Source organism: Diadema antillarum, unplaced genomic scaffold, assembly GCF_040938485.1.
Source record: "Diadema antillarum isolate AM-2024a unplaced genomic scaffold, OU_Dant_1.0 seq00001176_RagTag, whole genome shotgun sequence".
Lineage (NCBI taxonomy): Eukaryota > Metazoa > Echinodermata > Echinoidea > Diadematoida > Diadematidae > Diadema > Diadema antillarum.
Window position 1 is genome coordinate 92,149 of NW_027271979.1, and position 24,743 is coordinate 116,891.

The 24,743-nt window shown below is 39.3% G+C and overlaps 1 protein-coding gene and 1 long non-coding RNA gene across 2 annotated transcripts; both read right to left on the bottom strand.

The window, feature by feature from the left end:
• Positions 1-285: 285 nt before the first annotated feature.
• LOC139744442 (uncharacterized) lies at positions 286-23,540 on the bottom strand. Its single transcript, XM_071654879.1, has 7 exons — positions 23,120-23,540; positions 22,100-22,571; positions 20,298-20,560; positions 10,366-10,528; positions 9,327-9,491; positions 2,265-2,397; positions 286-1,244 (listed from the first exon to the last, which is right to left on the bottom strand). The coding sequence occupies exons 1-7, from the start codon at positions 23,458-23,460 to the stop codon at positions 1,024-1,026; spliced, it is 1,758 nt and encodes a 585-aa protein (XP_071510980.1). The 5' UTR covers positions 23,461-23,540; the 3' UTR covers positions 286-1,023.
• Positions 15,441-18,245, bottom strand: LOC139744452 (uncharacterized). The gene is made up of 4 exons (XR_011711828.1): positions 17,977-18,245; positions 17,381-17,525; positions 16,498-16,589; positions 15,441-15,866 (listed from the first exon to the last, which is right to left on the bottom strand). It is a non-coding gene; the product is annotated as an uncharacterized lncRNA (long non-coding RNA).
• Positions 23,541-24,743: the final 1,203 nt, after the last annotated feature.

The following is a 24,743-nucleotide window of genomic DNA, read 5'->3' on the forward strand; positions in this document are numbered from 1 at the left end:
CACGGTTATGTGTTAACAGTGCATATAGGAAGATATATCATACATATCGTAATAGGCACGTGGAGAGATTAAAATCTCACATATATAATCACATTATACCATTTTTATCAAAGTACATTAAGCTAACAGCTTGTGAAATAAAAGGTTCAAAAACAATAAACTAAAGTCCTATGGCCAAAAAAAAGGAAATTAAAAGTTATGAAAATATCTTTTCATGATCATATTTTTTCAAATATTTTATTCAATGTTTGTCAGATAAGCGTATTGCTAGGAGCAATGCTCTATAAAAGGGATACGAGTCAAAAACATATATATCATGCAAGTAAAGTGAAATATATGATATAAATTTTCTTTGAAAAGTAAACACTTGATGCTACAATATGATACATTTTTTAAATGTACATGTATTACCCTCTGTCTGCACTTAAGTTTAGGTAAAGGGAAAACTGATCTGGTCAGTATCTGTTCATAGCACAAATAGTGTAAACATGGATGAAATTATTATGCCCTTGCATGTCCATTTTTGTCCATTAATGGCATCTCACTGGCATTATGACTGTTGTTCTTTGCAAGTTATAGTGCATGCTAGAATGTGTTTACCAAAAGTTTTAAAAAAATGCGAATACTTGATGAGACTGTCAAACCGCCTCTCATAGTTCATAGCACAAATAGTGTAAACATGGATGACATTATCATGCCCTTGCATGTCTATTTTATGCATTTTTGTCTCTTCTTTGGCTACATTCTGTATTTCCATTAATGGCATCTCACTGGCATTATGGCTGTTGTTCTGTGCAAGTTACAGTGATCAGATGTGTTTACCAAAAGTATTAAAAAAATGAGAATACTCGATGAGATTGTCAACCTGCCTCTCAGAACATATCCTTCATGGGCTCATTAGCATGCATTAGACATGGTGGTGGCCATGATGAGACTTCCCATGCACTGATTTGCATGCTAACAAAAGGAGCAGTGGAACCAAATGTCTCGACGGGCGAGGGGAGAGAGGAAGCGATGAGAAATTCATTCGCGCTGGCAGCGGTAGGCGCGGATGACATCACGGATGGGCGCCCTGCACATGGGGCAGTGGGAACCCATGGTGGACAGCCTCAGGCCGCAGGTCAGGCAGACACACATGTGGCCGCACTGGTAGAGCACGGCGTCCACCTCCTTGTCCAGACAGATGATACAGTTGCCCTCGGAAGCAGGATGCGTCGCCATGGATGCAGGGGTGGGTGTGGTGCCTGGAGGCAGGACAGATAGGGAAGAGGTGTGAGCAGCATGAAGCAGCAGGTCTAAACGTGTCGATGGATTGCTAATGAAATTTGAGACGTTGGTGACCCACTTGATAAAAAGAAACCAGATAAAACCTGTCCAGTGCACGCTACCATCCGAATGTGAGTTGATGCATCAAATGATGAAGATGTGGAGTCACCGTCTCAATCACCAGGTTGTAATTCTGAGAACCCACTAATGTTTTTATACATCAAACGGGGACTATAAAAGTATGAATCATATCACATAATTATTGTGTTTGCATGCATTTCTTGTTGCTGCGAACTCTGCACTGCTGGCAGAGGTTACAACATACAATCCAATGACCCGTTACTGGTTGGTGGGAGAATGTAATAAGCCTCAAGTGCAAGCATACCATCACACTGATTTTTAATGAGTGCCATCTGCTGAGTCATACATGATAGTTATTGTCACTTACTACCAATGTACCCGCTCCTCTGTAGGATCTTACACCTGCTCTACAACATCCAGACACATTATACATGTTGCTGTGCTCCCTTCACAAGCTACTGTTAAATCAACAATTTTCGCACGCATGACAGGGGAGGATCCAGAAATTCCGTAAAGAGGGGGTGCGTTTACAAAATTAAAGGGGGTGCGCACGCACCCCTCCCCCATTTTTTTCTTTTTATTTCTTTTGTTTCAACAAAAAATAAAGGGGGGGCGTGCGCCGTGGATCCTGGATCCGCCCCTGCATGAAACTTTGACGAATTTCCTGAAGAACCAAGAATCGTGAAAATAAAATGCATGCGAAAGTTTTTTTTTTTGACACAATGGATTGGATGCTGAGGTGTTTTGTAAAAGTTTAGTTTCATGCCTCAAAACAGGCTGTTAGCTCCAATGTGCAAAAGTTTCATGCCATGAATGTTTCGAGTATTACAGTACTTCCTTGCTTTTGTCTGTATCATATTACTATTGAAACCTCGCGAATATGATTCCATAGATCGAGACCTGAATCCAAGACTCACCATTTTGCTGGTGGAGAGCGGCAGCCACTTCCTGTCGGATCGCCCTCTGGAGGTCGAGCTGCATCTCCATGCTCATGCGCACCATTTCGTGGAGCTCGTCCATGCGTGACCGCAGATTCTCCATCTCACTCATCTGGATGGGATGGATAAAAAAACAATGGAAGAGATTTGATTAAATAGGGGCTGATTTGACACAAAATCACATGAACTGACACATCATACAGTTTGATGAATATCACATACTTTGATACCATGTAATTAGAACGGATGCAAATTAACTTTACTCGACATGAAAAATATGTTTTCCTTAAAGTGACATGATTTCACAGAACTGATTAGATTTAATGTAAATTTGTATTACCTGACATTGACAGATATGATTTGAACTGATTTGACTTAATTTTCAAAAGCTCTGCATGATAGGGCAAAATTTGCTTTGATTTGACATAATTTGTTGAGATTTGATACAATTTAACATATTCTAAAAAAGGAAAGAAAAGAAAATAACAAAGATGTACAGGTGTGCTATAAAAGAAATGATTTGCATGTCATCAAAAATTGTCCAAAGAAGTCTTATCATAATCATGGCATTGAAAATTGTAAAAAAGAGGTCTTCTCAAAAAAAAAAAACTTTTAAAGAGGAAAGTAAATTTACAATAGGCTAATTGACTGCATATTAATGATTTGAAAAGCTGCGGAGAAGCTTTGATTGTATTATTGGTGAACACATACACACACGACAAGAAATGAATATTCATGAAGGTTTAACTTAGTATAGTGGGTTAAACATGGAAATAAATCTGAAATGTGAGGCAAACTTTTCATGACACATCTGAAAGGGGCTGATTAGGGTGAATGTGCAAAACTAGTTCTAGATTATTACTTCGACGAAAATGCAAAAATTGGGTTGTCCCAATTATTCTAGGATTATGCCTGCCAGGAAGAGAGCAGTAATATTTCTTCTTTTTTTTTCAAGCAAATTTTGAAAACATGACAAGCAGCCCCCTGGGGTGAAGTAGGTCACAGATTGATAGGGAAAAGGGCGTTCTACCTCCCAATGTATTTTTTTGGTAACTTTTGACAATGCCTTGAAGAAAAATCAATTTACTCTCACCCTGCATGGATTACAGATTTGAGGCCAATGGACTCAGGGATATTCCATTATTACAAATCCAGCACCCTTCTTTCATTCTCTTTGTTCAAAAGGTCTTACCAAGCTTGATAATCAGATACATGTTTAGCCCACTTACCAAAATGAGTGTGTAATTTGTTTTTAGCATATCTATTTTTTTTCTACAGCACACAAGAAATAAACAAAATTGGTATAAAGTGAGATGTGTGTACGCAAAAGGAGGTTGTTGATCCAAGTGTCATAATTTCATACTCAATATTCAATTTCAAATGTCACCATAGAACTATCTACACCATTCCATCGAAAGACAGGGTAAATATAATAGGTTGAATTTAATGTTGCAGGTGACTTTTTAAGTTTCTGGGAGTCACTTGATTGAAAGGAAGTGGTCCAAGGCTTAATCCGTCTCTTTTCAATTCAAGAGAGAGTCATTGTTTTTTTTTTTCTCTCTTGGATCATGAGTCATATTAACCCACTGATGATGAGCTGATATTGCTATAACACACGTTTTCCACAGACACCTGCCCGAGAATGCTCGGGACTCGTCTTTAATGGTTTAAATGACTACAAAATTGAAAGAAACATAAAAAATGCTCTTAAGTTTCATTTTCTCATGAATGCCTAAGTTGCTGCATACCATCATAGTGTTATCAGAAGGCTGTCTGCCATTTTTTTCACCAAATACCCCCAAATGAAGAAATATAGCCAAATATTTTTTTTTTTTGATGACTGGACTGATACATCTAGTATGATAATATTCAAACATAGATACCATATGCCACCATTCCACATTTAAAGCCATTATAAACACAGAAGTATCATTGTGGCTAAGATGCAAATACTGTATAACTAAATCTTAAGCAATGCACATTGGAGAAGTACTCTATTTCATATCACTCAGAATCATTTTCTCGCTCCAGACATACTGTACCACAGATCCTTTTGAACTACCCCCAACCACAAAAATGTAATAATTCCCTGTATATCATTCACTACCTCACTTTGAACTCTGGTGAGCATAATGGCATAGTAGTGACACTGTGAACCTGTGTTCCAAACAATAAAATCTTCTCTAGTCTATAGGACATGATCACTGTTAGGGTCTGATCTTTGAATGCTGTGATAGAAAATATTTATACAGTGCATCCACGGCCAAAACCTATACAGGCAATGGTTAGCTCTGTGCATGGGTGCGCTTGTCTGTATGTGTGTGTGTGGTGTGTGTGTGTGTATGTGTGTGTGTGTGTGTGTGTGTGTGTGTGTGTGTGTGTGTGTGTGTGTGTGTGTATGTATGTTGGGGGGGGGGGGAATGGGAGGGTGAAGATGGAGAATTTACCCCCAAAAAAGTGAAATGAAATGACTTCTGGTGTTCTGGGCCGAGCATAAGGTCTCCTTGGTCAAGAAAGTGCAACAGGCTGTGGTTAAGGCCGAAGCCTTGACCTGGCTAAAAAAGTTGTGCCACAGTACACAGTTCAGTTGAAGATCAGTGAGATATAATGACATGGAGACAAACAGACAGACAGGGACAGACAGACAGACAGGGGGGGGGGGGGTAAATAGATAGAGAGAGAGAACAGATAGAGGATATAATTGACTAAGAAGTGTAAAAATGTAGAATGGTTAAAGATTGATAAAGATGGACTATAGACAGAGAGAAAAAGAAGTAAAGATAAAAAGATGGGCAAATAAAACTAAACACAGACAGGTCAAAGAGTGGGGAAAAAAAGTAGATCAGAGATTGAGAAAGGGGAAGGTATGAGAGATGAACAAAGATCGAGAAAAGGAGAAAGGAAAGGAAGGAGGGAGCAGAAAAAAGATGAAGATCTGAACAGCAGAATGCTACACAGATAAGTGACACAGCCACAGAGAAACATAGAAATAGAGATAGGCACAAATATACATGTACACATAATATATATATATATATATATATATATATATATATATATATACAGTCAAACCTGCCTTAGCGGCCACCTCTCTATAGCGGCCACCTGTCTATAGCGGCCACTGAAAAATCCCCCCGAGAGAAAAGCCATGTTAAAGACCCTGTGTATAGCGGCCACCTGTCTAACGCGGCCAGCGGCCACAAATTTTGTTTCCCGCGGTAGATTTTAACCTGTCTATAGCGGCCAAAAACCCGATGGAGCCGTAGCCGAGCTGATAATTCAGGGTGTTTTTCTGCTTTTTAGCTGTGCCAGTCATTTCTGGGCAACATTCAGTGATCGCCACCGTTGCATTCATCACTTATTCAGTCACAATAATGCACTAATTCATGACTGTGCACATGCTACATCTAGTGTACTGTGCAACAATTTCATAAACACCGGCATTGTTCTATGCCTGATACACACGTGTGCATACGTACACACATAAATGTACATGTGTATATACAACGATGATACATGTACATGCAGGCATGCACACAAAGTTGGATTACCTGTCTATAGCGGCCACCTGTCTATAACGGCCACTTTTTCCGTATCCCTTGGGTGGCCGCTATAGACAGGTTTGACTGTATATGAAGAGTTAGTTCACAAAAACCGATAAGTCCATATTTGCCAAATGGAGATATTTGCGATTAAAGGTCAAGAAAAATAAAGAGTATAATAAGAAAATTTTTGCTTCTTTTGACCATAACTTCAAAAACGTACCTTTATATGTAGTGACCAATATATCATTCAAAAGGTATTACATGTATTTTGTACTTTATGACAGAGACCCTACTTCAAAATCTTCAAAAATGGACATATCGGTTTTTGCGAACAAACTCTTCATGTATATATCATATATATATATATATATATATATATATATATATATATATATATATATATATATATATATATATATACATATATACATATACACACACACACACAAACATATATATATATATACATACTACATATATAAACACACACACACACACACACACACAATGCATAAATTTGGGGTGTGTGAAGACATGGCATTTGGGAAAAACAAAGACAGATAGAGCAAGGGGAATGGTCAAAGAAAACAATGGAAGAAAGGAAAACAAAACAAAGAATGAGAGGGAGAGAAAGAAAAACAGACAAGACAAACATGAAAGAATCAGCAGGCTTGTCGATGCAACCGTTGTTCAGTCAATATTTCAAATACACTGTCTCCAAATCAAAACTCTCTAAATGTGGTGGGTCAAAGGAAAAAAAAGGTCCCTACAAAAACAGTCCTTCTTTCCTGTTGCTAAACTGTCCATGTGGCATAGTTTTAAACCTTACATCCTGTGTCTATGTCTACATGTGCCCGCCTGCAAACACCAAGCGCTAGTTACACAAAGACTCCCATGTTTACTTTGTTGTGCATGTGGTGGGCACTCTACCAGGATACTACAGACCTAACCCCCACAAGGTCACATATGCTTTGAATGCACAGATTTTGTATATGTGTGATATTCCATATCAGCATTATTGCCTATACAAAGCTGTACCCATTACTCATTGCAGAGCTGAGATCACTGAAAGTTTCAATTAAAGGGATCGTACAGTTTTGGTTGAGACCTAATTTCAGGTTTATACGTTTCAGGTTTCTAACATTTTTTGGTGAGATAATGAGAAACCTCTTATAAAATATGAAAGAGAATGTAATTCCAAGAGGAATTCAACGTTTATTTGATAATTTTTTTTTTTGAAATGGCTGAGATATCCAAAACAGAGTGATTCTTATAAGTGTGGGACCCACACTTTATTAAAATCGCTTTGTTTTACTTTGTTTTTGGATGTTTCAGTCATTCCAAACCCGATTTTCATCAAATAAACTTTGAATTCCTCTTAAAATGGTATGCTCTGTACTATTTCATAAGTGTTTTCTTGGTATCTCGCAAAAAGTTAAAAGCCCAAGTCTCATCTCCACCAATACTGTACCATCCCTTTAACCCGTTGAAGATGAATCCCGAGTAAACTCGAGCAAGCGTCTATGGGAAATGCATGTTGTAGCAAAATTAGCCCGTTCTCAACGGGTGAAGTGGATTTGTCATGTGACCCTTACTACATTCAAAAGAAAATAAAGAGAAAGAAAAAGAATTGAAGCTGACCAAAGGCAGTTTATCCTCTCAGAATTTTTGTCCAAAAAGTGTCAGAGAAAAGAATTAATGTTTAATGCAGCAAAGAGTTCAAAGAACAACAACAAACAAACAAAAGGAAAGAGAGGAATAGAGTAAAATAATACCATAGAAATATGAAGAGACATCTAGAAAGAGATAGAGAAAGAGAAAAATGGAGAAAAATGACTACGGAAAATATTGCCAGAGAGATAGGGGCATAGTAAGGTGTGGAGACCGGAATGGGAAGTGACCATAACAGATGACCTGACCCTATTCAGAAACCTACTGGTATGTTGTTTTTCTGGTTCCCCCTTCTTCCCCCCCCCCCCCCCCCCCCCCCCAGCCTAGCAGGGGCAGCCCTTGATCATTGAGAAGTGAAGAGGCAAGGATGTGTTGGGAGAGAGGAATGTGAATTCTTCCTCACAATCTTGGAACTGACCTCTGACGTGTCTGTTCCGATTGACTGAGATGCCCTTTTGGTCAGAGGACACCATTGGTAAGGGTCAGGTTTCATCAAACTTGAATATCTATCACACATAGTTATATCATGTAGCGATTGCAGGCCTATCATACTACATGCAGTACTCTTTTCTCCAGCACTGTGATGGTTGTCATTATGTATGTCAACAGGGGGCGCTCTTCTTCATATTTTGTTGGGGATCAAAACCAGTTTTGGAATCGGGTCTGAGATAGCTGTTGATGGCTTTAGTGGTTGTAATATTTGCATCAATAAAGGTCTGTAATTTTTCACCTATGATACAGATGTCAGTGCAATCAGTGTTGACAGCATAACAGATGAAAAAAATAGATATCAATATCAATTCCAGACTAGTCTTGCACTGAACTCTGGCTTTCAGCATCTACTGGTGCTTGAAACCTTTTCTATATCACAAAATTCTGCTGCAAATTTCACCACATCATGATGGTATTGTGTTTTCTACTGCATTCAAGGCACTTTCCCTCTTTTCTTTTTCTGCATGGGACAATATCTTGAGACTAATAGTCAATAATCTAGTTATCTGTGTTCAAGTAATTAATCAAGGCATAGGTGTTGAATGTGTACATAAAAAAAGAAAAGAAAAAAAAAGAAGCTAGTGCTCAGCAATGGAGGCTTGAGACTGTTTCTGCCAATAGAGGGCGCTGGACCACATTGCTAGCTGAAGAGAGCATCATTCCCATAACAATCCATCTGAATGGAGGAATGTTTGCGTGCATTTTAATTTCGCGAATTTCGCGAGCGCCAAGATTCGCAAAATTAAAATGCATGCGAAAGTTCTTGTCTACACTATATGCACTGAATGCCAGTGGCAGTTCGCGAAAATTTCATGCTGCAAAAAAGGCATTCGGCTCCAATTCGTGGAAAATTCATGTCGCGAATATATCATGTTTTACAGTAGCATTACTCTAGAAAGTATTGTGATTAAGATCAACCAGTTGCTAACAGAATATAATTGCTACATGGATGCATAACCTACCTGCACCTTATTGCTCTGGTTCTTATGAGCTCCACACTGTATCAAAAACAGTCATTGTCACTATAGAGCCTTTGTTAATGTTTGTTCCACTAAGGATATATTTCTTTTCATATAATATTTCCACTGGAAGAGAGTCCGCATCAGATTTCAACAGGGCGTAGTAACGTTGTGGTCTTGAGAGGGGTATGTGCATTATCCCTTTCTGTGCAAAGGACTTTAGACGTGTGTACAATGCTATGGGGTTTGAACCAGTGACCTCGAGACACCACTGAGCTACATTGTCTCCTTATTGTGACTAGCAATAGTTGTAACAATTCTTCATGAAATGCAGCCCTATATAGTAAAGAGACATTTTTTTCAAGGTAACTTACGAAAGCTGCACCACCAACGGCTCCTCCCTCAGCGTGTTGGTCGCTCCTGGCAATGCGGATGCCCAGGTGGGAGAAGTCGTTGCGACGATGCGGGCGACTTTGTTGAATGGAGTTGACAAAGTTCATCACCTCGACACCATTTGAATCCGTGTTGCTGAGTCGGTTCTGTAACAGAGGAATGAGGACAACAAAACGTTTCCATCAGAGACGTACATCATCTCTTCCCTTCCAACTTAAGGAAATCTCTGTGCAAATGAGATGTTTATGATGACTACTGTAAGATAAGGTGGGAAAAAAAATTCTGGAATCATTTTAGCAGATCTTTTAACCCTATTCTAACTGGGCTATTTGAGACCAAGTTTTTACTGGGGGGGGGGGGGGGGGGTCAATTTGACCCCCCCTTCAGATCTCGGCCGCCGATCACGCGATCGCCGCAAAATTTTGCCTGAACATAGAGCCGGATGTCAACTACAAGATTACATGGTCATCCAAAAGAAAAATTTTGATTTACTATTTTAGTAAATTAATTATGCAAATTTATGCATGAAATCATATTTTCACCTATAACTCCATTAAAAAGACTGAATGATTGCTAAATTTTTGTGTAAGAGTTCCTCAAGACACATTGAACAATTTTCTTGTTAAAAAATAGCACAATCAAAATCAATTTCTTTTGTTTTTTATTGTTTTGTTAATTTCTTATGTATTTCATTGTTTTTTTGACCTTTTTGTTTTCTATTGTTTTTTGGCCAAAATTTGTTGCAGGCACTTTTTCAAGCTTATCTACTGAATGTAAATGAAATGTTGTGACATTTCCAACATGTGAAAAATAATTAGCTTTTAGTCGATCTACTTATCAAGAACTTCTTGAAATCTTGAAAATGCAGTTTACCCACCATACACTACTTAGAATAGGATGTGATGAAGTTTGTTCCTTCCTACCTTGTCCCTGACTCCCAAAACAAACAACACAAAACAGAGAGGTTGAATATTCAATACTGCCATGATAATAGAGTTGCAATGACTTCATTCTCCTTACCATCATGAGGAACTCAAGCCGTCCCCTGAAGTCGCTCTCGAGGGTTTCCTGGACGATCTGTCGGTGCACGAGGTCGCTGATCTCCGAGACGATCGCCTCTCGGTGCACCTGCTGCACGTCATTGGGAGGCGTCGCCTCGGTTGTCGGCGCATTGTTGCCTCTGCTGTGTGGTAAGGGGATGAAGAATTGTCTCTTGAGAGTTATGACCAAAGAATTGATGTGCTGTTTAACCCTTTGTATTCAGGACACACTCTGGGATCATCATTTATGTGTATTGACAGTGTCAAATAGACCCTTTGATCGAGAAAGACTTGAAGGCTTGCATGTATGTCTGGCACAGCTAAAAATTGTTCATGAGACTAATGCAAGCAAACCATCCTTACTATTTCAAATACACTCTGATATATCATCCTGTAGTAGTTAAGCAAGTGGTATAGTTCACATGAAAGTAAAAACCTCAGCCACATGGGTTACGAAAGCAATTTTCTATCAACTGCCTGACTTGAAAAGGATCCAACATCATTAAAGGTCCTGTTTTATACCTTTGGGAAGAGTGATTTACAAATTGTCAAGATATGACATTTAATACATATGTGTAGGTCTGTTGTACCACAAAACATCCTATCATCTAAAATTTTCGCGATAAAGCCTAAAATATTAGGAGATATCTATATTTTTCTCATTAAACGTAACTGTAGACAGTTTAGTCTGGAAGCATTTTTATTCTAACTATTGTTCACATTTGGTATATTTAACAATACTTAACATTGATTTTACCGATTCAAATCTTTACAGTGGTCGTTTCTATCCCTTACTCACATTTTAGAACTATTTTAACGCACTAATGCTGGGTTTTTGTTTCATCTGCAAATGGTAAATTATGCCCTTAAGTGGTGCATCAGCTGACAAAAGATACAAGCATATCCCTGCTCTTACATCATAATCCATGCACAGTTATCCTGTGCATCAACTATATTGAAATAAAGAGACATGTCAAAAATTGCGCCAACATTGAAAGAACTGTGACTTCTGCGATTGAAGAAATTATCCAACACAAAATACTCTGAGCAGTCTTTGACAATAAACTAGACCAAGCAATGGTTGATGTCTCTTGAATATCAGTATCAGTACTGATCAAAATTAAAACCAAACAACTTCAACAGGCATACTCTCTAAAAAAGAAAGAGTGAATTTTCACTCGATTTTCACTCCCCTTGGTAGTGACGTCAAGGATCACTAGAAGTGGAGTGAATTTCGAGTGAACAGAAATTTCACTCCAAAAGAGAGTGAAAAAAGACGGAAATGTTTTTGGTGGGATGTTCACTCCTTTCTCACTCTTAATTCACTCCTGACGTATTTCACTCTTTTGTCAGTCGTTTTTCACTCCTTTCTCACTCTCAATTCACTCCTATTCATTTCACTCTTCTTTAACTCCGGAGGTTTTTCACTCCTTTTTCAGTCTTTTTTCAATCCTTTTTCAATCTTCTTTCAATCCCAAACAGAATTACACTCTACATGAGCACATATCTCTATCACAGCACTCAGTGCACTAGTTATTCAACCCTGGAAGAAAAAGTGACAATGGTGATGAATTTGGGAATAATGTAGGTGGTCTGGAGCCATTTCTGGAATAATGAATACCAATCAAACTAATACAAACAAAAACAGCAAGCAACGTTCATAATATAGATATTTGTTAATATTAATGCATGTATTTTGAAGCCAACGATCCACCACTGGTAGCCCAGTGCATTGCCAACTTTGTGTTCCAGTTTTGAAAGTCATTCCTACCCGAGCTGGATCAATACATGAAACTGAATAAATATAAGCTAGTAATCCAATTGGCTGTTGTTTCATTCTTTCTTATTAATTTATTCTTTCTTTAAGTAGCATTGAGGGGGATATAAGAAGATAATGTACTAAATGCTACGCATGATATGTTTTTTTTTTATGAGCTGATTCTCTATATTAAATAAATGTGTGATGTCCACTGGATCACCTGAAATTTTAAAAAAAAAGGAATACACCTCTTTATATATCTAAACTTCAACTACAGAGCAGTACACCGTTACAAACAGTCTTCATGTGCTGAGTATCTGGTTTTCCATGAATTATGTGGCCAATAATAATTATACATATTTTTATCATTTAAGAACAACTGTCACCATAATCATCACAAGGTCCTTGTAAATATGCTATTTTAGCTGTCATTCCCAAAGCTCTACAAATGAAGAGTTGGTTTGCAAAAACTGATAAGTCCATATGTGCCAAATGGAGATATTTGCGATTAAAGGTCAAGAAAAATACAGAGAATAATAAGAAAATGTTTGCTTCTTTTGATCATAACTTCAAAAATGTACCTTTATATGTAGTGACCAATATATAATTCAAAAGGTATTATTTTGTACTTTATGACAGAGACCGTACTTCAAAATCTTCAAAAATGGACATATCGGTTTTTGCAAACAAACTCTTCAAATATTAGCATCACACATTTCCCCGAAAATATGCCAAATTCATAAAGTTTGTGCAAAAGTGAAAAATTTTACAAGTACCCTTCCTGAACATGTTTAATTTTCGACTACAAGTGAATATAATTATTGCATGTTCAATGATAAGCTACAAAACACTTGCAAAGTATAGTCACCATTATCTATATTATAATACAAAAACAATTACACATGTACCAGGAATTGTGGTTACTTTGAAAAATTGACAAAAATACAGAAATTTTCAATACTGCATGGTCAATCAAGTTTGGGTCCTCTGTCATATAACACAGTGATGCTCTACAAGTACATTGCACAAATACCTAAACATACTCGATCAGAGAAGCATGGTCTTGACTTTAAGTAGGCTTTAGGTGGGGTATTTATGTAGATGATAGAGCCAGAGGGGGGCCTCCCTGAAACCCCCCAGACCTCGGCCATCAACCGTGCGATCATTACAAAATCCACACACAAATTACCTGTGACATAATCTATAAAACGGTAATGTTGATTTTCAACAACAAAAAAAGTCACTTGGCTAAATTATGCTAATTTGAGAATGAAATCAGACCATTTGCCATAACTAAAGTTCCAAAAAGGCACATTTTTTTGTTTTTTGTGTAAATATTCTTTCTAGCGTCCATAGCAAATGAAAGAGAAAAAAACTGTGCCATCAAAAAATACTGAAGTATCTATTTTTTCTATTTACTCATGTATTTCTTTGATTCTTACTTTTTGTTTTTCATTGCCTTTTCAATGAAATTTGTCAGCGACACGTCCAGCATGAAAATATTTATGTTATTGATTTCAATCAATAACCCCCCAAAATAATCATGCCTTCATGAAATTTGGCATGGAATGTCAAAGGGGAGGAGGGCTCGTAGCCCCCCCCCCCCCCCCCCCCCCCTCAACCGGGCTTACTATTTATGGAAAAAGAATTGCAATCAATACAGTTGACACAACATGTATCATATCATTGATCTTCTTCACCTAAATAAGGCATCATTGTACAATATTGAACACTTGTAATCCTTCCGAGTTTTGCCAGATGTAGGAACAACTAATGCATGCAAACTGAATTTCTTATAGAGTACTGATTTCATGCGACGTCATGTTGGCCACCATAATGGTGGCTTTCATAGCAAAGGCGATCAATATTCATTCATGCATGCCTCTCTAACAAAGGTGTTCTTTAGCCTTAGGTTTCCCTGAAGTAAACATTGCTGCAGCTTTTGTATGCAGTTTTGATTTCTAGTCAGTTTAGGCAATTGACTTCATTAGGCTGCGTTCACATAGAAGTATACGGTATTCGCTATTCGCTATTCGGGCACCCAGTACACCATCACCCTCACCGTCAACTTGCCATCCCATGCAGTGAGGATTTCTTCCTCCTACATCCCAGCAAATTTTATTAACAATTTCTAAACTGCATCAGAATGTCAGTCTACATGCTTATTTTTGCTAAAGGGCAAATCCAGACCAAAATTGTCATTATTTCATAAACGTGAGACGGTATACGCTGCAGGAAAATCGAACAAGTTCGATTCCCACTTTGCTACACTATTCTATGCTATTCGGTACATTCAAATAGTGCCCTCTTATGTGAACCGGTGTTAGGAAATCCTATCGTTCGATTCAAGCTATTCGCGTGCCCTCGAAAACGAGCCCCGAATACCCAAATAGTATACTTCTATGTGAACGCAGCCTTATGGTGGGCAATTGTGACATCACTGCTAACACTCTATAACAAAATATGATTGTCAGTTGCAGGTTATCTTAATAATTTGTTATGAGGTCAAGGGAAGAATTATCCATAAGTTTGACTTGGCACATTAGTGAACTAATCTATTTGGTCCATCTACTCTAATGCCGTGGGTTTATCAATGATGGGCTGCAGATGTTTCGTGGAAAAAGAAGTTGAACCAATTGAGCTTCTACCCACAAGTTTTTCAAAGTACAGTACATCAATTACATAAAGGTGAAAATGTACAAAATAACTCTGGGTCCCGTAACCCTAGGGATCAATGATTCCCATCAATTTTGTTTTATTTTTTTTAAAGATTTTTCCCTCTACTCCAAAGAAGATGGATGCAATAAATTTGAGCACATGCATATTGTACTGCATCACTGTTAATCAAAGGGGTGGCAAATGTATGTGGTACATGTAACTTAATCACAACATGGAGACATGATCTTCATCCCAAGAGCATGGATGACCATTGGAAGATTCTACTATTTAGCTGCTATTTGTAGCATTCCCCCCCCCCCCCAAAAAAAAAAAAAAAAAATATGAGGGAAAGAAAAAAAATACATACGAGTGTCTGTCAACAGTTTTCTCTCTTGAATATTAGACCATAAAAAGGTTTTATTAAAGCAAGTCAGAATTGCCTGGAGAGAAGGGGGTGCTTAATCATGAGCGCAGCCAGATTCGTATCATGCGGAATGCCAAGCTGTGTGTGGCCAAACATTCTTTCATATGCTTGGAACACCATACAGATGAATGTATTGATTAACATGTGGCCATGAAGAGGAGATTTTTTCTTGACTATATAAGTCAAAACTATTTTCAGTTACTAGTACAGTATATACAACAATCAACAATTTAAAGCATTAACAATCACACATTCTATGCAACAAACTCTTTTCATCGGCGAGCCCTGTTCTACTTTTAATGTTGAAGTGCTGCAGTACATCCTGGTAACAGCTTCATGCTAAACTACCGCTGAGCCTGATGAGGCTGACTCTTCAACAAGAATGTAAGTTCCAACGTCAGAGGAGCATATACTGTATCTCAAAAGAGGAAAAGCAAGGGTATTTAGACCTATACACCGATGGTAGCTGTCTCTTCTCATTGGGCTTCTAATCTAACGATGGAATGGTGCTCGGTCAGGGGCTTGGTGGGAGCTGCAACTACTCTCTCTCTCTGCCTGAGGTGATGAGTGGTGTCATAGCTCCTCAAGGTCTTCAAACGATACTCAATGAATCCATGATCCTTGCCATACAGGTATACTCCTGAAATATAAGAATGCATTGTAAGTCAAAGCTTTTTCTTGAGTCTCAACAAATTTGACTTTGGCACAGAGTTGACTATAACTGATGAAGATCTGATAGCAGTAGAAATACATGTAGTGGCATTCTTATGGAAGAAAACGAGAATAGGTTTATTATAAATGAACGGCGCAACTGGCATGTTGGAACTTAAGTTACATTACGTTACGTTGAAGTTAACGTTTATCGAACCTAAGTCATGGAATCAGGCCAATCTGCACACAACTTTATTACACATCTATGAGAAGGTACATCAAAGATTATAAAAAGTCCCCACATTGCCTGTATATTTGCACAATGAATTAATTAAGAAATAGATGCAATTTTCCTGTAAAGGGGCCGCGGGGGGGGGGGGGGGGGTCATGCCCATAACCTGAAAAACTTTGGGTCCTTGCCCCCTAACTAAACAAGGATGATCAACTCCTCGTTTGGTTGCTTAATTCTGTCCACTAGCTCTTGAGAAAAGTTGAAAATGTTGAAGTTTTTGCAAGCTAGATGAATAAGATACCATGTTACAAGGTATGTCACTTAAGCTTTCTGCTAAAGAGGGCTAAAAAAAGTTGTAGATCACATAAACTTACGAGTATAAACTTACATGTCCTTTTGCACCTTGTGTGGTGTCTCACAAAGTGGGGTACTGCATCGCAACAGCCTTGGCTACAACATCCTTTGCTCACTACTTGGTATCTGAATTTAAAAAGAAAGCAAGAAGAATGTTAATCATATTCTAGGACGCAAATATATAACATCAAAAATTTGGCCCTCATTTTAATCTTTTAAGGGGCTGAACTATTTTTATGTTTTTTTTTTCTTGGCATTAATTTCTATTGCTATTCAGTACCACTGTTTCAAGTACATTTATTGCTACTTGAGCCAGATATCAGTTAATACATATGAAAATTTCATGCAGATAGGTTAAGTGTGAATGTGCACAGTTAGTAGAAAAATTTATACAAGATGTGATTATCCATTGAACTTCATGGCACATCAACTCCCACTTTTTTATTAATCATTGTGTTGATTAAATCATAAGTATTAGGACTATTATCAAATCAATATACATGTGGCCTGATGGGGCTACCAAGAAAATAAGTCAGCGTGGAGTCTTGTACGTACACTCTGTTTACATGTCTCATACAAGTACACCAGGCTTTATTTTTAAATCTGTAACCATCACTTCATTAACAATGTTATACTTACCAGTCCCTTCTACTTTCTTTCTTTCTTTCTTTCTTTTTTTTTTTTTTTTTGGGGGGGGGGGGGGGGGGGGGGGGCAAATTTTAGTCTGCTTTTCTCTATACCGGTACTTGAGAAGACCAAAAAAAAAAAAAAATGAACAGGCAAATTACATGGTTATATATTGGATGGAAATGTAGTACAAGACATGACAATGGGAAACTGGTATTCCACACCAATTTTCAATAATTATGATAATATAATATATGAATAATAATAATATTTTAAATAATTGAACTTACGCTGTACAGTTTTCTGCTTCCATTTTCAACAACAAATATGCTGCAATGATCTGGGTGTGCAGATGTCTCCTCGGAACAGTCAGAACTCCTTCCCTCAGCTTTTGAAGTATCTCTTCCCCCTTGAAGTGATGTGTGTGTTGAATTCCTGGGCAAATAAGTAAAATTTAATGGTTTTATGAATAATACAAATGGCATGAGGATAGTAGGTTCCTCCAGTTTACATTATAAACTTGAAGAGCAAAATCATTTAACATACATATTTGATATAAGCAACAGCTCTACTTACACAACTCAAGACTGACCATAACATGGTTTTCACTTCTGTCGATACGGCAAGTACACGGTACACATTTTTCTTAAATACAAGTACTAACCTGTCAAGACATTCATTTTCAGAGGGAAGGACAGCTCCAAAACTGCTCCATGAAGTATCTTGAAAATCATTTCTTCAAACAAAATAAAACCAACCAAGCATTCAGTCTCTTAATGTAGCCTCTTATGTAATTACTAAGACTCCAGAATGTAAAATAAATATAAATCAATTTCAAACTAGTCTCCCTTCATTAATCATAGTGGAAAACAACAGAATAGCTTACAGCAGGGTTAATGCAATGGAAGTCCATATCTCAGAGGCTCCTTCGCTGATGTTGGCCCGGTGTTTCCAGCATTCCTCAACCCTGAATTCAATGGCTAGTCGTAGACCACATCTGGTACTTTGCAATCTGGTGATCTGCACCCTCTTCGTGTGACAGAGACTGTACAGCTATCAATATCTGTCTTTGTTCTCCAAATGATGACCCCTACACCGAGTTCCTTTAAATCACCATCACTCCCAAAGGGCTGTCATGTCTACGTCTTTCCTGGAGGAAAGTACGAAAACACAAGGTTCAGAAATGTATTTAGAACTCATTTCCACAAGTCAATAATTATGCAGTTGTTTTGTCCTCACAAATACTAAGTGAGCACCAATACAAAAGCTAGTAGGCCTAATTACTTTTTTAGCTACATCAGCATATTTAATGTTAGAATTAAAGACCCAAAGATGATCTCTGCCAAATTTCAATACCGGTACCTAAGGTCACCTGTACCTTTCATTAAAAAAAAAAATGTTGAAAATAGTACCAGTCATCGTCTGCTACAAGGGGGATCGATCTCCATGATGTGTGAGCACACTGATCTTCAGCTAGAAGTGTGATGTCACAGTGAACCAACACTTAACACGAACAGTACACGCATCATATTTCTTACCTAGTACAGTAGTAGATGATCACGACACATGACGTGGGAGCTAGTGTACGTGGTATTCTCCCAGCTGTTTGGATGCTCGAATATAGCGGCAAATAAAAGTCCTTTTTACTACATACAGTGTTTAATGAACAATAATCATAAATCACCAAATTTCACCATTCTTTATTACCGTACTGATCGAGATCACCATCTCATCTGGCAACACAGACCAGTGTCAGTGATTCGGCTGTCAACTCAACAATAGCAATGTAGAGTATGTGTCTGGCGCTAGGCGCTTCTAATCTATTGCTTTAATTAGCACAGCTTAGTAACAGTTAAAGTTCGATCTCTACACTCGACCACAGTAATCTCTGTGTGATGATTAACTATACACAGCCCAGTCGCTGTACATTAAGACGTACCTACGTACAGCGACTGGGCTGTGTATAGTTATGTGATGATGTTATGCTTACAAATGTCAATTCAATGGCTAACGACCAACGTTTCATTCATCACTCATTTTTGTTTTGTTTTGAATAGTTCAAGCCCTAGATCCCAACGTGTACAATTAAACTAAAGTCTAAAGACTCAACGTATTATTAGATCCCAACACCTAGTGTGTGCCAGTTGAGTTTCGGCCTCGGGTTCTAGCTGTTCGTAAGGTGTTCTATGATATGACCAGCCCCATATAGCTAACTGTGCCACGGGCGGCCCGGGGTTATTCGTATAGAACCCTAAAGGTAACTTACTTATGGTCGTTTACGGAGAGGTATAACGTTAGACTAGCCCGTAATGCAGAGACTCCAACTCTCCCGTTTTCGACGGGAGATCTCCCGCCGAAAGCCTATTTTTGCACAATCTCCCGTTCTCCCGTTTGAGATTTGATTTCTCCCGCCCTGGCTCTGTGTCTCCCGGTGGAAAGGATTTCTTACTTATTTCTATCGTATGTTGAAAAAATAAGCCTTAGATAGCACCAGAGAACATCTAGAATCCTAGGAACTTCGCGCTTCGCACACATCAACTTGGAGTCTCCCGTTTGCTAGGGGTTTCGGGCGGGAGAATCTCCAGATCAGAAGGTGCTTGGGGTTGGAGTCTGCTGAAAAAAACTCAACAAGTTATAATTAGATCGATCTATGGTTTGCTTACCTTCAAAAATGTGAATAATATCTCCGCCCCACTCAATTTGAAGACAGACATTTGCTCACGTCCATCACGACATCCAGGCTCAGATTCTCACGATTGCACTTACACGCACGTAAATTTGTGATCCTATGCATAATACACGCACAGCTAGCACACAGTACGCAATTGCACACAGTCCACGCACAGCTAGCTAGGCGACGCGTCGCTGTTCAGGTAAACCTGCTCGCGCCCAAGCCAGGGGAAATTGCGGCTGGTGATTGGCTTAGAGTAAACACATGACAGGGGAATTCTCAATTTCTATTGGCCTAGCCAAATGCGTTTAATTATGTATTCACTCGGAATTCACTCGGCTTAATTTTCACTCGGAATTCACTCGGCGAATGGGTTTCACACAAATTTCACTCGTTACAAGAGTGAAATTCACTCGACAACGAGTGAAAGTCACTCTTAATTGAGTGAAATTTTATTCACTCCTTCCGAGGAGTGAATTATTCACTCGAAATTTTTTAGAGAGTATTTCAGCGATTTTTCAAAAATTCTTCCATACCTGCCACGGAGCAGCCAAGGCTCAGAAGGTAATGGCCACCGGCCACTATTTTGCTGCTGCGACTGGTTGTGGTGCTGCGACTGGTTGTGGTGCTGCAACTGGTTGTGGTGCTGGACCCGCTGCTGTCGTTGCTGCTGGGCCGTGTGCCAGTGCGCGGGGCCCTGGGCCAGCTGTGGCGGCTGTGGGGGTGGGGGAGGGGGAATGTGTGGGGCACGGGGGGCAGCCATCCCCTGGCCAGGGAAAGGAGGGGGTGGTGGAGCAGCCTGTGTGAGAAGAAAAAATTCATAATGAGACAACTACCTTATGAAGCCATCATCTGTTACCATGTACTTGGTGATGTCAGTGGTGTGGGTAAATAGAACTTGACATGGCACCAAACATTTAAACAAATGGCGATGTGAAATATGTTATATATGTTCCTTGATATCATTATACCTATAATTCATATATTCACTTGTTTATACATGCAAAATACACTGACAAGTCTCCTTTACAACATTTGCTTCAAGTTTTCAGGAAAAAAAGCATGAATGTACATCTGTTTGCTTACATGTTGTTATGAAAGAGCTTTCTGCAACACTTAAGATAATGTCATGCAGGAATCTTCTCTTCCCACTGTTATAATAAAAAACATCATAAGGCAAAGACCCCCTACATAACATTTCCATTAGGTCCTACACATTCAATGTCATTCAGTAATGTAATGCAAATGTAGAATATGCCTTTGAAAATAAACTTTACTCCAGCTCATCTTATTTGTATATATCTTACATGGCAGTATAGACCTGTGTCGTGCCTTTGGGTAATAAACTGTGAACACCATATCTCATGCTATGGATCAGTGCAGACATTACTGTAACAAGGACAGGACAGAACACACTTGTGATAGCAAATAAAGCATCAACCTCTTTTGGGGCCCCACTGCGACATCAGGCAGATAGCACCTTTCCTGAACTCTCATAATCAGCCTAGTAGTGTTTAGTCACTAACCAACACCTACTTCCTTTTGTTCAAAGCACAACCAACGAAAAGTACATGCACTGCACACTAAAGATGAGTTTATCCTTCCCTTCAGACTGATAAACATAGAGGAATCTTTGCTCAAGCCTACTAATATCAATGACATTTAGAAGATTACATAGTGAACTTCATGAGCAAACAGAGGCAGTGTATTCCTTGTGTCCTTCTATGCCTGTATTGTGCTCACAGCGCTGTGTTGTGCAATACCCAAAGTCTGATTAGTCATCAGCCACTGTGCACTGAATTAGTCTTGTTTCAAGGCTTCAATAGCATTTAACAGTAGAGCCATATTGTTTCATATCGTGTATGTTGTGCCATGGACCGTTGTTGTTGTACGTCCATGGTTGTGCTGACAGTAAGAATGATAAAAACAAATATCAATTTGCAAAATGCCAGCAAAGATCAGAAAAGATGATTAAAAAAGATATTTCAAGCCATACTCAAATTAAAACAACCCTTAAAATTGTTTCCATTTTCTAACCCTCTCATTTTACCACCTGATCAATCACCCCTTCCCCCCCCCCCCCAACACAATTTATAACGATAACAAAAGAAAATCTGATTCATCAAAAGTTATCTTAGCATACATAACTGCCTAGCTATCCTGGGAAGTCTCGTTGAATTTGACGAGGATGGTATTTTTTCCTGGGATATTTAGTAATTGAGGACGATTTCATTAGGACAATCGTTGCATTGGTTTGGATCAGTCCTAGAAGCATATATCATTTTTTTTTTTCAGCAAAGTTGGTGGACAAATCTTTATTTGTAGCAGGGAAACTTACTGGAACACCCTCATGTAGCACACTGATATGCAGAGAACTGGAGTCAGAGAAAGAAGATGTTCCGCTGGCCTGGCTTGCAGTGTCAGCCACCGCTCCGCCTTCAGCAGCCAGTGGAACCCTCCTGTTGCCCGGGAGACCAGCAGTGCGCAGTCTCAGGGCTGCCTCGACCTCCCTCTCCTGTCTGCCAATTGTGGAGCGGATGATATTCTCCAGCCGCTGGCGGAAGCCGTTGCTTTGGAGCCGCTGTGTCACGGACTGTTGCCGAGACAACCCCTCCAGTTCCATGGTAACCACACCATTCCGGCGCTGCCTTGATGACGACTCGCTGCCATCGTTGGAGTCCTCACTGATGCTGTCAGATACGTCCCCATGGATGTGCTGGCGTAGAAAGCGCTCGAGACGGCGACGCTGGTCCCCCTTGCTCACCGGGCGATGGCTGTTCTGTATAGTCAGCAGCTCACACATTAACTCCCTGTTTGGATTAAGAACAATGATACATCCAAGTCAAGTAAATCTTTGGAGAGCACTTATATAATCACGATCATTACTCTCATTTCATCACACTGGAATATTTCAGTCCGTCCAGATTTACTCTGTTTATGATGTCTACACATCATTGTTCTGAAAATGTAAACATATCCATGCACACGTGGGTGACATATAATAGCAAGCTTGAAGTGCACGGGGATAATAGACTACAGGACTTAATAACTCCAGCATCCAGCAATGCATGGTTACTTCCCAAAAATTTTTTAAAAGTCTACATTACCATGGTTACGTGTCTGCAGGATGTAATCAGTGGTGCAACAGGTGTGATAACAAAACATATTTAAACATTTAAAATATTGGAAGGGACTAAATTTCTATTTTGACAAGGTAGGCCTACATGTGGCAATCATTGCATTACTTGGTGCATAATGTAAAGGACTGTGAAGGTAATTCAGCAATACATAGGGGTGAGGGCGTGGTATTTGTATATATATCTTCAAGTATTCAGAATCAGACTGACAACGCACATACCTGCGCTGCTTTTGCAGCAAACCTTCAATGGCACTGACAGGAGCCGAGGGCTGGGGAGATGGCAGGTCCTCCGTGCTAATCGAGCTGTTGGTATCAGCATCCGACAATTTAGCAGCTGCTGCAAGCATCTCATCTCCTGACAAGGCCTGCGAAACAGACTCTCCACGTTCGTTCGATGTCATGCTGCGCTTTTCGGCGATCTCCTCGGCCGTTGCCGTTGGAGGTAGCACCACGGAATCCGTGGATTCGACTGACATTTCTGAAGTTCTCCGCTCCCCGCGCCTTGACCGTCGGCTTAAACGCCTGCTAGCGCGTCGCAAAATACTCCTAGCAGATTCCATGTTGTCTTAGGAAGTTTTTTGTTCTTTCTTTTAAAGGCTGAGAAGTTACTCTTGGTGGTTCCTGCAAACAGGTTGCTGTCCCTGTCTCTGACAACTGTCAAACGGTTCCGCATAAATATACACAGCGCAAAGCCCGAGATTCGATGAGCTAATGTGCTATAAATAAATCGGGGATGTTCCGTACCCAGCGAGAGAGCAGTTCTCATTGGCTGGTTTCGCCTGGCACCATTACATCATTACCCACTATTGATCCCGCTGATCCCGCGGAACAGAAGGCAAGGAACGCCCCTGCAAAACTATTGTGATGGTAATAGAGCGATCAATATTCTTTTGTCGACGACACTGCTATGTTTTCCTTTCTACCTCTCTTTCTTCTCTTCCCATCTCACATACACGCACACACTCTCTCTTTTTCACTTTGTTTATCTACCATGAATACGAAAAGAGAAAAACAGAGAGTGATTCGATGCGACGCTTTTAGAACTCTGGGACTTTTTGGAATTACTAGGCCCCTCTGGCTCTGCCACAATATCATGCCGCATAATTTATTACGATTTGTTGAGGGCAATTATTGTATGTGTGTTTACAAAATCTTTGCTTATTTTCATGTTTTATAGAGTTTCAGGAGTATGTAAGGTGAACTTACTCTTCTAAAATGAGCGCAGAATCTTGAGTGTGATGGTAACGTTCTGCATTTCGCATATTTTCAGAGGAACTAGTCTTATCATTTCCGTACTAACCACAGGACTTCCGACAGCAGGAAAAAGAGGTGAAGCATACACGGACAGAACGTAAAAGACCAGACAGGCATTGTGTGTGAGAAGCTTGTTCGGAGATCTCATTCTGTTGGACAACAGTGATGAACTTTACTTTTGATGTTTGTTCCCGGTCTAAAAGTCCTGTCCAACTTTTAACCCTCTTGTCTTTTCTTTTTTCCTTTTTTCTTCTGCTTTGTATTTGTCACACTTCCTTTGAAATGTCGATTGTATCTATCTATGTGGGCCGAGTGAAAGGTATATTATTTTTGATATAGAATGATGGCAATATTTCTTGGATATAATAAACGTTAATACGATGACAGATCGCTAACTCCATCTGCCATCCTTATAGCCCCCCTCCCTATTCCCCTACCTCCGAGATATCACAGGTATATGAGACCACTAAAAGACTTATAAGTGCATACGTGTATGTGGTATACAATGATCGTTGTTCCACGTCATGTTAGAAATGAATTAATGGAGAATGAAACCTACATGATGATTATACGCATGCGATGGGGATTG

Bases quoted from the DNA above. Each gene is read 5' to 3' on its own strand.
- LOC139744442 (XM_071654879.1), bottom strand. From the start codon at position 23,460: ATGGAATCTGCTAGGAGTATTTTGCGACGCGCTAGCAGGCGTTTAAGC. The intron at 22,572-23,119 runs GTATGTGCGTTG...TAATCCAAACAG, and splicing joins TTGCTGCAAAAGCAGCGCAG to GGAGTTAATGTGTGAGCTGC. The intron at 1,245-2,264 runs GTGAGTCTTGGA...TCCTGCCTCCAG, and splicing joins CGCTCTCCACCAGCAAAATG to GCACCACACCCACCCCTGCA.